Source organism: Astyanax mexicanus, chromosome 4 (assembly GCF_023375975.1).
Source record: "Astyanax mexicanus isolate ESR-SI-001 chromosome 4, AstMex3_surface, whole genome shotgun sequence".
In the NCBI taxonomy this organism is placed as follows: Eukaryota; Metazoa; Chordata; class Actinopteri; order Characiformes; family Acestrorhamphidae; genus Astyanax; species Astyanax mexicanus.
Window position 1 is genome coordinate 45,090,827 of NC_064411.1, and position 18,782 is coordinate 45,109,608.

The window sequence follows — 18,782 nt, forward strand, 5'->3', positions numbered from 1 at the left end:
TATAATAAAGAGTAACATGCAGATCAGCCAAAAGTTTTGTAATTTTTCCTTTCTAAATGGCCAGAGAATGACGTCCTGTCTTTTTCCAGAGCTTCAGAACATTTAATACAGGTTTTCTAAAGCAATATATTTCATTTAAGTCAGGTGTGTTGAATGTTGGCTTTTAAATAGTTTTTTTTTTTTTATGGATCTCTGGTTTCAAGGTTGCATCATTTGTGCACAGTTAGGTTAGCATCCCATAGAAAACAAAACATATAGTGTATTATAGTATTTTGGATTACTCCTCATAATGAATTTTAAGTTTTAAAGCAACTGAAAAAATGTTGGAGAGCTTCGGGTGCAACATTTTCTAGTTTGATTATTAATTCATATTTTAAGCTCACCATTAAACAAAAGTTGATATCTTTTGTTGATTTTATATTATATAAATGTTTTTTATTTTATATATTGATACTATATTGTATAAAATGTTCATAAAATTTGCTGGTTCCAAACATTTACAGTTATAGTTGAGTGGGAGTCGAGCTCACTCTGCCAGTTTCAACAGGTGGTTACACTCTGCCACCTCTAAGGTGATAAACAGAAAATGCATTTTATAAAATCTTGCTAAATATATTTGTTGTGTAGATTTCTGAAGAGAGACAGTTAAAGCTGATTATGTTAATCTTTTACATATTTTTTAACAACATTCCAAAAAGAAAACAGGTAGTTGTATTGAGGGTATTGCAGTTTTAAGTATATTTAAATTATTTATTGTGAAACATAACACAGCATTTAAATTTTAGTTATATTTCTACAGAATTCAGTTTTTAACATGTAACAAAGCCATGCAGACTGGTTTAATGCTATCTAATAAATGACATTGTTTCTATGAAAACATTCAATGAAAAATTGTTTCTGAACTTTGACCCCCTAACATTTTTTTTTATCCTTACTGTACATACATGGTTGATGTAACGGTTTACTGCAGTAATATGATTTTTTAAAGGTTTAAAGATGAGTAAATTGTGTTAGAGGTCCTTTTTTCATTTGTCATTTTAATGTATTTATTTCAATATTAATTTAGGTACGTCCCTGGAACTTGCATCACAAGAAGGTCTGTAGTCAAGCATCTACTCATTTTACTGACATTAAGCTGCACTTGGCCCAATTTATACCAATCCTATGTTACTATGAAGCAACACATCAGGAATCAAGTAGTACATTTAAAAGTGTTTAATCATTTATGTCTCAGTTATCCGAGGTTTCTGAGGCTGGTAACTCTGATGAACTTACTATTGGTCTTCCTTTTCTGGGGAGGTCTTGATGAGAGCCAGTTTCATCATAACATTTTTGCTGGTCTTGCAATTGCATTTGAGGACATTTTAAAGTTTTGGATTCACTGACCATTAGTATTTTTTTATTTCCATTAGTATTTCTTGCCATAATATGGATTAGAACATTACTCAAATAGAGATATTCACTGTAGACCAACTCTTCCTCTTCACAACTTTACAGCTGAACTGTTAACTGAAAGCCATTTCAGCTGACCGAGAAAATGCCAAGATGTGCAAAGCTGTCATCTCAGCAAGAGGTGCTACTTTTAAATGTAAAATATAAAACATATTCTGATTTGTTTAACACTTTTTTGTTTAGTAAATAATTAAATTTGTTTTTTGTATTCTAGTATTAATATAATAGAATAAAAACATTTAATTTAAAGTGTTTCCAAACTTTTGACTGGTACTGTAGGGTTTGTACAGGAATTAGCACCATTTCCTATGACTTTTTCTAAGTCTCATGGAACCTATAGAACACTGCACTGACCTGTAGAACTATGTGTATGGGACTTCCTGTATTAAATGTGAATGTGATTTTTGCCTAGTTCTAGTGAGATGTTGCTGATCACGATTATTACCATCCCATACTCTGTCCACTGAGGGTGGCAATGCGTCTATGACATGTTGCAGCTAGTACAGTGCTAGTATGTGTCGTACAGTGGATTGAGGAATATTTAAATGCATGCACAACTTTAAAAACCCATCGTTCCTTCTGGCACCCAATACCAGACCTCTCTCAAACTCTGATAATTCACATGGCCAGTTCAGCCTTACTCTCAAGATAGCACCTCACAACTTGTACAGTTGTGAGCATTCGCAGGCCACAGGTCCTGAGGTAACACTTTATGATCAACTTCATGATCAGCTTCATGATTTCAATCTCATGACTTGAAATGTTGTATAAATGCATGTGTAGCAGCATTTATTACCTCTACTTAAGTTGCTGTTACTGTTATAAAAAGGGTTTTGCTTGAGTATAGGCTATGGATTACCCTGCCCTACATCTGCAAACTACACATTAATCCAGTGCATATTCTGAAATGACTCATGAAGGGTCTAAACTGTGGAACAAAAGGCAAAGCATGTGCTGTCTGACAAGAACGCTATATTTTTCCTGCAAGTCCAGTCTACTCTTCATCTTCTTTATGAGTACCTTCTTGCGGCTCTGTGTTACAGGTGTTTCATTCCAGGCCGCCGGAGATTCGATCCCATCTGTCATTACGCGCCAATCATTCGGAAGCACAGTGAGCCGCACGCGCCCCTGCTGGACCCATTCCAAGAGCTCGCTTTGACGTACAGGCCCCAAAGGAGCTTTGGCCCCAGGTTTCTTCCCCCCACTGCTACCATCAAGCAGCAGGCGCAACCATCGCTTGATTTGCTACAACTCTATGAAAGGAGATACTGCTCCACACTCAGGGGAGGGGAGGGGGCGTACATCCACTCACCCCAAGCTAGGCCGCCCCGTTACCTCGGATTACGCTGCTGAGCTGTCTCTTTCTGTCCTCGGCCTCTCTAGCGCGAGCTCTCCGGCAGAATGTTGTGAAAATGAAAAGCGCATGTTCTCATTAGGAGACATCCCCAGGATCCTGCTCCACGCAATTGACGTTAATTCACAAGGCCGATAAAGTCTACGGTTCGCCCCACCCCCTCTCAAACCCCCTCTCCATAGTCCTGCTTCATTTTTGAGAACCTGAGATCACTTGGGGTCAACAGCAGGCCAAAATCAGAAGAGCCTCTCTTTCTTTTGGTGTACATATTGGTCGTGAGCACATTGAGTCGTAAAAAGGAATGCCCCCTGGCCCGTGGCCCAGCATTTGGACTCCCACTGATTAAATCTGCCCGCCTCCACATCAAAGGCCCAGAGAGGCCGGCGTATTACCTTACTTCATAATTCTGATTTTTCCCCAAACAAACGGGGCTGCGTTTGTTAATTTGTAAATTCACCTTGCAATTGCACGTAACACCGCGGGCACGGGAAGGTCAGCAGGCGCAAAATTGACGAAGTCCTGTCACATTTACAGAAATCAACTCTTCGCAGCCGCAAACACGAGATTGAATGGAGTGGAGTGGTAGCACACACCAGTGTTTCAACAGAAAAATAGGATAAAGGTTATTGAACCGTCATAATTATGGGAATTCTGATAAACTTTCAGAAAGTCTACTTAATTAATTTATTGTTTAAGATGTAAGTCATTCAGAAAGACTTAAAACTTTAAAAAGGTGTGACTTGAGGCTTTGAGTGATCCAGCCGACTAAGGTGCTGCCACTGCAATCCAGTTCCTATAAGCATCGTCATTTTGAATCCTGGATCATGCTGCTTCACATCAGCAGCAAGAGTCACATCAGCACAAGTGGCCTTTCTCTCTCTCTGGATGGGTTTATCCCTCCTAGTGTGTTGCTGGTTAGCACAGGTGTCTGTTGACTGATGTATCAGAGCTGATAGGCTGCGCTTTCCTCTGAGCTTGCTGGCTACCCAGTGAGGCTACATCAGCAACAGTTTGAAAAGAGGCAGAGTCTGACTTCTTCTGTGTCGGAGGAGGCATGTGCTAGTCTTGGGATAGGGGAAATTCCAATCTGTGGATTGATTAATTGACCTTCCAAATTAGGGAGAAAATGGGATAAAATTAGATATAATTTAAGCTTTATTCCCAAGAAACCTTTTCCAAGAAGAGACAGGCCTCTAAAAGCTGCATCAAAGAAAGTTGTCACATAAAAAAGTAATGAATACATGGTCTGACTTCCCAAAAGTCTAGGCTGCCTTTCGTGATTGATACATCATAAAAGACCCTTTAAATGCTGCAGAAAAATGCAGTGATTTTAATTTTCCTAATTAATGTATCCTTCCTGGCCCCATCATTGTTAGGAAAGGGCAGATGATGCAAATCCCAAAGCTTTTTTTTTTAAATATTCTGACTCCCCAGACTTTCTCCAAAACAATCAGCAGTCATAGACTCCTCTAAGCAGCTGCCAGAACAGTTGATGTTCACAAAGCTAAAGGCTTTAAGAAAAAAGTGCAAAAGTGGTTAATGCTAAACAAGAAAAAATAATTACTGTAATACAGGCTAGTTATAACAGTATGATAAAACAGTAAGATAATGACTTTATTAAATATGATGATACTGTGAATAAGAGCACTTTTTATGACAGTGCATTGTAAAATAAATTGTCCATATGTATTTATATGACAAGCTATTTTTTATTAAGCCACTATCATTGAGTACAGGTACATTTCGAATATTGAACCAAGCAGACATTTTAAAAGAGTTTTTTTTTTCAAAGGGAATAAGCAGCATCTCCTGCATAACATGTTTATGTCATGCAAAAAAACATAAAACACTGAAAACACTATCTGACATTGTGGATACAGGGACTGGATCCAGGAGCTGAACCCCCTGCTGTGTATGAAATAACACGCAATGGCATTTTCCATATGGAAACAAGCTGCCCTCTTCAGTTCCTCAAAGCATACATCGATACACTGCACGATTTCAAAACTTCAGACCTTGGCTTCAGTAATGCTTAAAGGTAAGGTCATGGTTTGGATTAGAGCCAGGGTTTAGATTTGGTCTTGGTTTGAGGTTAAGATAGTGTGTGGATTAGGATTAGCGGTGTAATGTTTAGATAAACCTCTGTAGATTAAAAACCACTTTAGATACACTGTAACTTTGGTCAATACATATTTGATGTTGTGCCCTCAATTTTCCAAAATAAATTTCACATATTTGACACAGTCACTAGTTATGCTTATTTAGATACAGATATATAAAACATAAAAAAGTATCGGGACACCTCATTAATTTTTTTTTTTTTTTCATCAAGGACATTACAAAGAAAGCTTTTCGCTATTTTGGAGCATTGCTGTGAGTATTTCTTTGCATTCAGCAACAACAAAACAAAAGCATTAGTGGGGTCAGGATGCTGGATTATCACCGCCCAGGACTTCATCCCAACTCATTCCAAATATATTGGATAGCTCTCCATCATTACAGAGAGTACAATTCCATTGTTTCACAGCTTAATGCTGGGAGAGAGCTTTATACCCCTCTGAAATATTGTTACATTAACACGTTAATACAGTTGGTTAGTCTGAAAAGTGTTAAATGCAAATTGATCATATTGCCAAGTTTGTCCCAGCCTCCCACCTGCAATTCTCTATTTCTACAGAGATGGGTAATTTATTCACACACACATACACACACACACACGCACAGCTGATGGCATGTTTCATCTTTCCAAGTTGCTAAGGTGGAATATGAAGCTACACTAGGAGTTTTTTAAAGCTGTTATTTAGCAAAAACCCAAAAACCCTTAGAACCACATGGTGTTTTATCAACATAGAGTATGTACACATTCTGTACACATCTTGACTCTTCTGTTTGGATCAGTTTTTCCATTTAAAAACACAGAAATTAGATGCAGGCTCCCCTGTTAACATGCTGTCATGCATCTGTTTCATTTTTTAACAATAATGCTAGATTAAAACAAGAGCAAATATTCCTGGAAAAGTAAGATTTGGGAAAATGCATACAGCAATGGGAGAATACTATATATGTACATAAGGTTTTTCTCTGCAATCCATTGGCTGTTCCTCTGACTCTCTCAGATGATGTTCTCCTCTTCAAAGTCAAATTTCTCTGTCATAGAATCTTCTTCATATTTGTGGCCAGTCGCGTCGGCTGAGCTAATAAACTCCTCATACGGGTCCTTTTTGCTTTTCTCAGACTGAAGGAAGCTCTGGAAAAGAGTGAGAGCCAGGAAGGAGTAGATGAACATCACAAACAGGACGTAGAAGTAAGCATTATCGTAGGATTGCCTGGCCGACGTGACGGGTACTGGCTGGGTTGGGGCGACAGTAGTTGCATTGCTGTCAGTATCCAGAGGCTTGTTTTCCAGTTCTTTCAAGAGGGTTTCCCTGCACCTTGTCAGCAGGGCAAGTAAGACAGTCTTATTCATGGAGGTCATGGTTAATCCTGAGGTTGCCACGATCAGAAATAAACAAATTTCAGATCTTTCTCATTGTTGTTTTAAAGAGATCACTCTCCTGATCTTCTCAACAGGGTAAGATCTTTTAATATTTGCAAATTTCTCTCAAAAAAGCAAATTCCTTGAACCAAATTAAACATGAATTCACAAAAACAATCAGTAAATCAGTATTCTCATAGACCTGGCATTCCTCTATTCAAAGTCACTCTGAAGATTCACATAGCTGAGGACGATGATTATCCCATCTTCACGAAGCCTCATTTTTGAGCTATAGCTTCTTAAATGTGGCCTTAATCACTCAAAAAAACAATGCTCTATTCAAAAAGTCAATATCATCATATCAAAAGTTAATTCCAATCCAAGTTTCCGTGGTAAAGCTGGAGGAAGGACATGTTTTCTCTCTCTGTCCTGAACGTTTGCTGTATGTGAGCTCTTTGTGAAATGGAAAACATATTTGAAGGGACAGTTTTGGAAAGGAATGCCACTCTGAGCTGCCGTATCTCCCTCACACTCAAGATAGAGAGGCATTTCTGTGATAGACATGCGCCACCCTACCACAAGTGGGCCACCTACTCTCCAAAGTTGTTTTTTAATGCCTGAATGAACTTCTCATATTTAGCTTTAGTGATATAAGGATCACCACTATTTCTAAATATTTGAGGACCCACTAATCCAATTACATCAAACTGGTGTGTTGTCAAAAGTGGAAAAAAATCCCACATAAGAATGCAGACAAATAACTTTTTTTACACACTCTTTACATGTTCTTAAAGCTTGTATCTAAAAAATTGCAATTTTACACGAGAAAGAAAAAACTATCAAAACTATCAAAATTATTTCAGTAATTATTGGTAATTTTATCATGAAATTTTAACAGAATGTAAAGAACTGTGAGATTCAAATTATGCCAAAGACATAGATATATGGATACATAGATATACTGCATTAAAACAAATCTGATATATTCGGCACTAATGCAGATACAGTACATGCCAGATTTATATAGATTTGTTTGCAGCTATTATTTTATAATGATGGATCTCATTGTCCTCGTAACCTGAAATAATTCCAAATAATAATAATTAAAAAAATTAAATATGCTCTTTTTCTCAATTACTATAATAAGTAATTTTACCATTTGAGTCCCAATATCAGAATAAAATCATGTGTCTTGCTTGAGTTCCAATGTTCTATTATCTTGATCTTTTAATGTGAGGTGGTCAGGATAGCTGTCTCTTTATTTTGTCTTGATGTTACAAAAATCAAATGTCACATGTCTTATCTCAGGCAAATTGTGACGTGGACAATAGACAAGATCTCTTTAGCACTAAACAAGTAACAGCAAATGTACATCTTGATCTGCAAGGGTTTTAGTACTTTAGTACTTTAGTACTTTGATTAAACAAATTCAGAAGTAGGAGTGTAAGACTTTAGTCTTTACAAAATTATTTTTAGAACCTTTTTTAAGTTTTCTAGAGTTTGGTTAGGATTGCATGCAGTATGCTGGTATCATAGTCTTGATTTTATCCTTTTTTTAAACCTTTAAATGGTTATTTCGATTTTTTTTCTAGTATGAACAAATTTCAGCAATTTGATTTCTAATGGTGGCAACTGGTTGGTCCAGAGTTTTACTTTTTTTTTTAATCTACTATTGAAAAAGAACAAAAAACTTACAAAAAAAACTGTAGGACTGAAAGCTGAAGTTGAGTATTAAAAATTTTGATTGGGTGAATTTTGACAGGTGAAAAATTTCTTGTTAGTTATACTAATATTAGTGTGATTTACAGAATCAAGTTAAGTTTCAAATAAAAAACAATAAATGTAAGATGCAAAAGAAAGACTTAAATAGACATTCACTTTGGGACTACAAAATGTTTTGAGAATTAGATAATTAGAACAATTCTGCTGTAATGGCACAAGCCACCTCTCTCTCGTTCCGTCTTTCCCAGCCGCTCAGTACTGCATTTTTTGGATGGAATTCTCTCCTCAGACACAGGCGACACTACAGCTCTTCTCAAAACTACTGAAGAATGTTTATTTATTTAGTGTGAGACTTTAGATGTCTCTGTCTTATCTCCTCTCTTACTCCCTCCTTCTTTCTTTTGTACCTCATATCTCTTTCACTCTCACTGTCCTGTTCTCATGTCCCTTCTTCAGAGTTAACATCCCTGTCCTTCCACCTCCCTGCTCTCTCCCCTTTCACCCCTCTCCGTCTCCCGGTGACGTGGAAGCCCCCGTAACTCTCGCTCTGTCATCTCTGCTGGAGTGCTCTACTGATTTCAAAGAGTCCAGGGGTCAAAAGTTAAGTTGTCTCCAATGTGTGTTAATCTAGCTGCCACTCAGATCCGTGCTGGGAGACAAAGTGAGCGCTCACTGTTTTCCTCTATTGTTTTTGTAATGGATGAACACTGAGTTCCTCACTTCAGAGGGACGGATATGACAGAACGGCACATCGCTGTGTTTTAGTGTCTGGAATAAAGAAATAAGCATGTGAAGTTTGGCGAAAGCTAGTGGTAAAAACAAGCTTGTGAGAGCACACATCTACACACATGAAAACACAGAAGAATGACAGCACCAGCTGCAGGCACCTGATCTTAGAAAAAGAAAAAAAAATGTAAAAAGGGAGGGGTGGGTAAAATCACTCGCATGTCTGTGTTTGATGTCTTAAAGGACTGTATGTGTGTTTGTGTGTGAGTTTGTTTGTTTTTTAGACCTTATGAAGACATTTTCTTGACTTTAAACCTTAAAACAGGTACTTGTAATTTTAAGGACCAACAATTATTTTACTAAAGCTACATTCATTATTTTGTTTTTAAACTGAAACTGGCAAGAGTGAGATGAAAATCTAGGGCTTGAGTTTAGGCTTAGGATCAAACATTATTTTCAAATAAAAATTACAGGCACAAGTTTGGGATCCCTTAAAAAATCAGGTTTTTCACTTAAACAAAATTTTAAAATGTTGTAAAATTAAAGGGGAATGTTTTAAATTATTTATTTTATAAACTGTCTCTATACAGAATTTTTTGAAACTTCAGAGTGCATTCTGTTATATGAATAAAATAAACAGCTTTCATCATAGCAAATACAAATAATAGTCCCACATTATAATAAGTGTCTCTAATAACTGTGTAGTTACATGTTTACAATCCATATAATAACAGTGTAACTACTGGTGAAGTGTGCACTGTTGCAGATGTACTACAGTTGTACAGGTTATATAAATACAAATGTGTCAGTATAAATTTTACTTATGTTTACTATAGCATAGTGTGTGAATTTTTTAACATGTAATAGTATGTGTAAAAAAAAGTCAAACAGCTTTTGTGTGGTATGTAAATATGATTTCAAATTGATTTTGAATGCTGGAAATCATTATTCTGATATGTCTAACTGACCTTTTTATACACATTTGTAATTAGATAACCTGTACTGCTGTTCACCAGTAGTTGCAATGTTATAACATAGATTTTTAATGTATAAATGCACACTTATTATAAAATGGGACCCAAATATTTTCTGAAATGCATACTAGGGAATATATCTTGTCTCAAATCTTTGGCCCTAATATATTTTATCAATGTCACCCAAAAGAAAATTAATCATATCTTATAACACACAAATATTCTTTCAATGGAAACAGTGAAACAATGTATAATTTCTATTGGTCATATTAAATATTAGATTTACAGTGTTAGGCAAAAAAAAGTTATAAAAATGTATTTTCAAAATGTCAACTTTACAAGAGAAGACAAAAAATTAATTACAAAATGTAATTTTAAAGTGATTCTATTTGTCCCTTAGTCATGAAATTTGGGCACAATGAAGAGTTTTGTCAGAAATTCTAACAGGAAAAAATGCAATATAATGTTTTTACACTTTTAGTGATATGATGACATACAGTATAGTAAATTTGGGACATACAGAATGTATGAACCACATTCTGCTGTTGGTGTTAAAAGCAGCAGTGTGCTATAAGTATATGTGGTGGTGGACAGCAGTGAATAATGCCACTTCATGTATCCCCGTGCAGCACAGCTCTCAGCGGGGAGTGTCTCCTCGTGCACTTTCTGTGGTGTTGAGGAGGCTTTTTACAGGCCTCTGCTTTCCTCATTAAGCAGGTTAAACGCTCCCCTGAGAAGAGGAATTTGTCAGGGACGAGTGTTTATGAAAGGAGATATATTTATGTATTCTCCTTACAGCTCAGAGAGCCGCGAGGCTCAGACGGACCTCAGTCACGAAGCTGATAGCTATTGTTCTAGGTCACGCCAATTCTCGCTTAACTCTCAGCGAGATCACAACAAAGCAGAAAGTGCGTACGCAAGCGATCTGGACGTGGGAGCGGATCGATGTTGATATGTAACAAGATCCGACGAAACTAAAGCAATGTGTTGTTTATTCGGACAAACAAAGAAAGCCACAAGGCAGGCGGGGAGGGAGGGAGGAGGGGGGAAGAGTAAGACAATCTGCGCTAATAGATTGTTATGAACCACACAACCAAAATCAAGCTTGAATGCTTTTTATTTATTTTTTTATTTTTTCTTATAAATAGTAAATAGTGCTGCATATGACACAGAACATTTTACACCAACAAATTTTATGCAGTCGTCAACGAAAGAAGATCGTATATGTATAAAAAAAAACAAGTTAAAAATAACTGTTTCAGCATGGTAATATTTAAGACTGGAGAACAGTTGGGCATTGTGCTGTAGGGCGGATAGAACATAACAATCATTCTTACTTTGATGATCAAAGGGGGGAACAGAAACATCTTTTTTTTTACTATGTCTGTTGAAATGACAGTTGACGGCTAAACTGTTTTGTCATTTGGGTTCCTTTTTTGCCCCAATTAGCATAATTGAGTGCGTAACTCATATGGAAAACAACAGGAATAATATGCAACTTATTTGCTGATTTTTGCTTCTCAGTTGCATATTAAATATCACTGGTAAAATGGCTGGACACGGAACTCCTTTATACCTTATAATTCTTCAAGTCTTTCAAGAAAAGAAGTCAATATGTATGCCTTTACTCTCAAAAAGAAGAGAAGAACCATTTAGAATAGCTGCTTTTGCTTCCATAAAGAGTCACATATTTGTTATAGAGATGGTGTCTGAGTGTGAAGAACCTTGAAATTGGTAAAGAAAAACATTTAAATCAAGCAGTTGTTTACTTTTAGACATCTATATTGCAAATATGTGTTTTTTATGTGGCATCACTCAAAGCTCAAAGTACCCTGTGAAGAAACTTCAATTTTAAGTTCAAGTTTTGGGTGGCAGATTCCACTGATCCAAATATAAAGGGGTATGTCAACAACATACTGGGTACATTCTGATCATCTTAAAGATACGAAATCAAGGGCTTTATGGTGTAAACTGCATAGTGAATCTAATCACTTTTAAAAAAGGACCCACATTTACCCAAACGCACAGTTTATTCATTTGTTATTTTGTTTTTTAGATAAAGGTGCTAAAAATGGTTCTATAAGCAATGCCATGGAAGGACCACTTGTAAAAGTGAGTGTAAAGAACATTTTTAAGTACTGATTGATGTAAAAAAAATCATTACGTATATTAAAGACTCTTCACACTCACACATTGTGTTCTTTTTTTTGCATGGTATACCTCAAATAAATAAATACAAAAATGCTTCAACGAAGGTTCTACCAGGAAAATGTTACCTATGTTACCTCAACCAATCACCAGCTCCCACGTCTCTTTAAAAGAAATAGTTTTTAAGTTTTATCCATACCTCTATTTCCACTTCCTATACCTTTCACTACACCACCATCAGTTTGGTCCAGCCCACTATCTGGGACAATAAATGGGCGTACCTCAACAACAATAACTTAAAGTTATTGTTACCTATGAAACATATTATGAACATTTTTGTCAAGTTTAAATCTTCTGGTAGAATCCTTTGAAGCACCTTTATCTTTAGGAGTATATAATTTCAGATTCATCTTTTGGAGAACTCAGCCCTGAACAACAAAAAAGAGAAAATTCCAGTTTCAGTTCATGATCCTATCTGCTAAATGAGCTATGTTTTCTGTAATGTTCCATCTTGTTTGTTAGCAAATACTTCATTATTGCCCCGTCACAAGTTGTGTGGTAGTTTTTAAGATAAAAAGATCAGTGTGTATGAGGTATAGATTGTGTATATTGCACTTTCTTTGGGTTTCAGATTTTACTCTCTCTTTCACTCGTCCCTTTCTCCAATAATAAAAAAGTTTGTTCTCCAAAGCCTCACTGTTTTAATAGAACCTAAATGGAAAATATGCTTAACTTCCTGTTAAAATACTGCTGTTAATCATCAGCTGTGTGTGTGTGAGCATCACATTCTTTCTTATGTTGTTCTGGCACTTTCACTTTTGACTATTGGCTTTTACTATGTCTGAAATTCCATTGGGCGGTTGAGTGCATACCAGCCACCTTGTTCTTTATTGCTCTTCTATTTCCACACAGAGCTTCTGAAACTTCATACTGAAATGCTGTATTGCTGTATGTCATTTATTGATAATTATGCAGAAGATGCACCCAAACAGAGCCCTTCTTTCCCCGAACACATAAAGAATCAAACAGCACACTGATCACATGATGTCATACTTTTTTTTTTAAATGGTCCTCCTAACCTGGCACCACCATCACGTGTGGCACCACTGTAGACACTGTCACTGGTACCACTGAATTGTCCGTTCCTTTAATAGAAAGGCAACTGGTCCCACATGTTTCCCTGCTGTTCATTACAGGTTAAATACACAGTCTATAAAAGTCAATTTCTTATACTTTTTTTCAGAGTCCTCTCATCCAATGTCTTTCCTCGTTGCGTTGCTCACATGGCGTTCTTTGGGAATGGTCGAGATTTGTTTGGAAGTATGGTGTGGAGTCCTGAGCCCAGAGCACAGAGGGCCTTTGGTCCTTTATTTTCCACACTTGAACCCAAATCACTCACCCACCCCCTTAAGCCCTGGTCAGCAATGACCCGGTGTGGGTTGGGGGGAGGCAGAGCCGGATCCGAATCCGAGCGGTCCCGATGCTGGAAGCGTTGCCCAAGGGAGACTGTGGGAAGGCAATGCTGGAAGTGGAGGTCGAAGGTCAGGAAATAGGTTGAAGAGCAGGTGGTTTCCCTCAAACTGTGAAGAGCTTTCCTCCTCTAACACTTCTGCTCTCTTCTCCTGCCTGCTTCTTCCTGCTCAGCTGATGTTGGGCTTCAGATAATGAAAGGCACCTGAACGGGAAAGAGAGAGAAAGGAAGAGAGAGATTGAGTATGTTTTAGTAACACTGCAGTTTTCTATGACTTGCTGTTTTCAGAGGTATTTTACACTGGATCTGTGGCCTTTTGGTCTAATATTAGGGAGTTTTAATGCCATGGACCCTTAATGCACATTGGACAGTGACAAATTGTCAATTCAGCAATTGCCTTTCCAGGTGCTATTCTGAATTATGCCTTCTTGCCTAGATGTACAAGCGCAACAGATGCCCCTCAGATTCCATTTATTTCTGTTTATAAATAAAGGTTAATCTACAGTTACAGTTACAGTAGATACAGAATTACCAGCGTAATCTGTTGCGCTCATACTGCAGCCAGAGGTCAAATTTCAGCACAACACTGTTTCTTTTTCTTTTTCTATCATTTAATGGGTGATCACAGCCTGTCTCACCTTTCTGTAACTGGCTTAAAAGTCTGAACCATAATAAGAAATAGTTCAGTTGATCTGGACCAAGACCTAATATAAATATAATTGTGGCTCTTTGGCCTAGACTGGTATGAAACAGCCTTTGTATCAGTGTTAAAAGCTTTAGTCCTAAGTTTGGAATCACATTAATAATTCTTATAAACTTTAATTTACTTTACACATTTTTAGTTTTATTTTGTAGCTAATGGGACAATATTACCTGATAAATAATGTGGTGTCGATGTCTATTTATAAATATAACTTATTTTTATACAGTACTGCGCATTTTTTTAAGTGAGATCTAAACAAACAGCCTGTAGGTGGAGGTACGCTGTCTTGGCAGGGAGATATTGGCTGGGTGTGGAGCTGCTGTAGGATGGGTACCACTGTCTACTCAGTGAAAGCTGGCCTAAGCAGTAAACTGTAACGCTCCACCCAGCCATGCATGGAGCACAGCCAACAATCAATAACAGTGCAGGATCTGACCTCTGACTCAAACATGTGGTTCTAATAGGGAGCTGCCACAGGCTATTTTACTCCTGCTAAAGCCCCTTACAAACCCCTCCAATACACACTCTCTCTCTCACACACACACATGCATTTTAATTCCCCAATACAACCCATACGCACACTGACACTGACACACACTTGCAATCCTACCCAATACATATACACACTAACAACCTACCTTACATATACACATACACGCATTCACATACTAACAATACATCCCCTCCCGAGATACACACACCAACCTCAGAGTGTACGGGGGTGCGGCCCACGGTAAATTAATGATATCAAGATGGCGTCGGATGGGCCGTTCGACATGTGGTCTCTGCCTTCAACCATTCCACCCCCCTCATTGGTTCTGTCAAACATACTTTGTGATGGCTGCTCCTTTCATTTCTGCTTTCAAGTCTATGTGTGTGTGTGTGTATGTAATAAGCGATATCTTCGTTACCCCAGAGGTCATTTCATGGCTAACTTACAGACTCCTCAGGTTGACAGGTAAGCTCATCACACGGGGTCATGAAAGGTCGCGAATGCAGGATGGTGACCTCTGATGGCGTCTACCTGTTTGACACTCATTTGAAGTGCGCTTATCATAATCTGAATCGCTCGCTGCTCAGGTTCAAGTGCAAGTCGAAAAAAAAAAACCCCTCCAGTCAAAATCTTCTCAAATGCTGCATTTTTAGATTTTTTAAGTTGAAGTGAAAACGAGTAAGGATATGCATATATTTTATGTATATTGTATATGTTATGGTACTTGCTGTACTCTAAAATGGGAAAATATTATCAATATACAACTCTGTAAAAAAAATAAGAGACCACTTAATAATTATGTTTTTTTTTATTTTACCAAATTGAAAACCTCTGAAATATAATCAAGAGGAAGATGAATGATCACAAGCCATCAAACCAACTGCTTGAATTTTTGCAGCAGTGTGTAAGACTGGTGGAGGAGAACATGCCAAGATGCATAAAAAAGCAGTAAAAATATTGATTTTCTGTAAATAAATGCTCTAAATGACTATAATTTTAGTTGGAATTCAGAAACAAATTGTTCGTAGTTTATCAAATAAAACAACAATGTTCATTGTACTCAAATATATGCCTATAAAAGCAAAATCAGAAAAACTGATTCAGAAACTAAAGTGGTCTCTTCTTTTTTTCAGAGCTGTATACATGTCTACAATGTATTGAGTGCATTCTCCTAATTTCTAAAAAGTTGATCTATTAGCTGACATAGATGTGCAATTGCATACACACAGCTTGTCTAGTCTCAGTGGAGAAGTACTGCCGATGGAATAGTACTCTCTGTAGAATTAACATATTAACATAAGCATATTTGCACCTAGTTTGAACCTAATGTTCACCAGTATTGAGCTGTGGAGCAGTAGAATGGGTTCACTGGAATGATGGTGGGTCCAATACTTAGGTTCCCCATTAATAAGCACCTTATATGCCTCACAATCATTTACACCATCAAACAGTAGAAGTATATATTCACCTTACTTTGCCCATACTGGCTGTACTGGTATGGGGCCACATGGTCCACGGTGTAGGCTGGTGAACTGTAGCTGGGCGGGCAGTAGGACTGTGAGTTGGGCAGGGAGGGCATGCTAGCCAAGCCAGACAGAGGCTCCAGTCTCTGAGATGAATGGCAGCTGGCAGCCATTCCTGCACTTGGCTCCAGAGTTCCGGTCAGCGGGGAGAGGGCGAAGTCTCCCTGTGGCTGGTGAGGAACGCCTCCGGGGTTCAACAGACCCATCACCTGCAGAGAGGAGAGTAAAGAGGAGAGGAAGACTTTATTTATGATGAACATACATATAAGGAAGAAACACATATCAAAATAAAATTCATAGGAAAAAAGACATTGCTTAAATAGTTCAATTAAAGAATTGAATATGGTTCTTCTTTGTGTCTTAGAAACATCTGTATAATCACATTTGGGATATTATAAAAACTATTCAGAAGGAAGATAAAAGCTGCCAGGAAATTTAGACATTATATGGGCAACTCCTGTTATATTTATTCAGCTACACATACAGATTTATATAATGAATAATGTATGTATAATGCATGGAGAGGTTCCTAATGGTGTTCTGCAAAAATTCTTCCCATGCAAATTCTTTAATATTCACATAGTTCCTGTATATTTAGCAGTAGGAGTGTAGTGTTAATAGCACATTCAATAGCATCCAACATGGCATTATCTGTAACTGTGTTTTCTGAATCTGTGTCATCAAGTCTGTTTAATTGAATGTATGTAACCTGGCACTGTAGGAAACTGTGTCCCACACTATGACACCAGCTGCCATTCTGAGTCACTCCATGACTCTCTAGACTACCCACCAAGTTTCATTCCTTTCCTTTGATTTCTTTCTGTATGCAACTATTTATTTTTTTACAATGCGTTGTATATAGAAAAAAATACTAATGTAACCAATAAACTGGATCAAATTGGATTCAATTAAATTACAGTGAAATTCGAGAGACACTGAATAATTTCTTAAAGAATCATAATCAAATAAAGCCACGCTGAAATCTGAGATTTCTTGATGCACGGAATCCTAAAAAATCTGAATCAAACGGGATCGCTGAGAGGTCAGAGATTTAGATGGCTTATAGCTATTAATATCTAAACGACACCAGGGACATTAGAGAATCATCCTCATATCTACTTTACTCATTACACAAACTCAGACTCAGACTTCCACACTCCCAGAAAGCTGGACCAGGCACTATGGCACTGGTTCAGTGGGTCTTCAGAGCCAGGGCTGACGAGCCAAACTGAGCCTGAAACTCTCTGCCTCGCTCTGCCTCGCTCTGAGGGAGGTTCCCTCGCTCTCTCTCTCCACTAATCATTAATGAAAAGCAGTCTGGCCACAGCACAGATCACCAGCACACACTCGCTCGCGGCCCATAAGACTTCGATTATTCTCCATCCTCACACACACATGGTCCTGTTTAAATCATTTCCCATATGAGAGAGAGAGAGAGAGAGAATGACAGAGAGCGGTTAGACTTCAGAGTTGTGTTTCTCTATTCTGCTTTTCTAAGATTTTCCTTAAAAAATGATCCTTTGAATTTGTGTGTATATGTGTGTGTTTTATACCTTTTCAGTACAAGCATAGTAAAACTTAATATGTAAAATATTTTGATTAGGGTTGTTAAGGTTGAGGATAGAGTTAAGTTTAACTCTGTAACGATATTTTTTTTTTTTGGATAATATTCAGTGATTATCGATATTACAGATTTTATACTAATTTAAAAATTATTTAATGCCACTGATGTGACAAAATAATAGCATAATATTGCAGTTAAACTCTTTTAAAAGACAATGAACTTTCAATTACATTGATCATTGCTCAACTAGATAAAATATTGGTAAAGTGCATGCACCAAAAATACAGTGTATTGATACCAAGGTGTGCAAAATATTGTCATGTCCATATCATCACTGTCCAATGAAAAACATGCAAAACAATCTCCAAAACAACAACTTTACAGGAGAGAGATAAAACATTTTTAACTTTTCAATGTAAAAATAGTTTATTTCAGGTAAATTTGGAAAGTTTCTTTTGGTCCGTTCATCATGAAATTTTGACATAGTCTAAGAGACACTTTGTGTATTCAAATTATGTAGTAAATTAAAAATCAATATAAAAAATGGAGATACTTGTTTTTCTTTGGACAGTGATGATATATTGTACAATACATCGATAAAGTAATTATCATGACAAGACAGATTAGGTTTAAGGTAAGGCTTAAAAGGTCTCAATACATGCAGACACTCAGATACAGTACAAAACTGTACAAAATGTTTTGTTTTAGGCACCTGAGAATATTTTAAATAAATTATAATAAAAACCTGCTCATAGAAATTCTTTCTACTATATTTATGTTTACCTGCATCTGTTTTAATGTGATCTGAAGCTTTAACAGTAAAACCTGTCTTAATTCATGTGGGATATACAATATGAATAACCCTGTGTCCTGACATTCTATAAAAACATTTTTTTAGAGAGAGAAAGAGAGAGAGAGAGAGAGAGAGAGAGACAGGAATGCTGCAAGTGTGTGTGTGTGTGTGTGTGTGTGTGTGTAGAGTCTATGTGTCTACTTGAATGAATGTATGTGGTTAACAGTTTTACAACTTCTGTAAAGGATCACAAAATCCCTGCAGTGATTCATCCTAAACAGCTGCACAGAGCCGTTCATCAGAGCAGACACATGTAGAACATGAGCGTATATAGTACACACACACACACACACACACACACACACTTCTACAACTAAAACTACT

At 37.1% G+C, this 18,782-nt stretch overlaps 1 protein-coding gene across 2 annotated transcripts in view; it reads right to left on the minus strand.

The window, feature by feature from the left end:
* Positions 1–11,763: 11,763 nt before the first annotated feature.
* The window catches only part of pax3a (paired box 3a), a 38,022-nt gene continuing 31,003 nt past the window's right edge, over positions 11,764–18,782 (minus strand). Inside the window, exons 8-9 of one of the 2 annotated variants that reach the window (XM_022678996.2) lie at positions 15,992–16,250; positions 11,764–13,526 (exon numbers count right to left, since the gene is read on the minus strand). In XM_022678996.2, the coding sequence (XP_022534717.1) occupies positions 13,492–13,526; positions 15,992–16,250 (294 nt within the window). In that variant the 3' untranslated portion in view covers positions 11,764–13,491. Of the gene's footprint in view, positions 13,527–15,986; positions 16,251–18,782 lie in introns of both variants that reach the window. The other variant, XM_022678997.2, reaches the window with a different exon arrangement.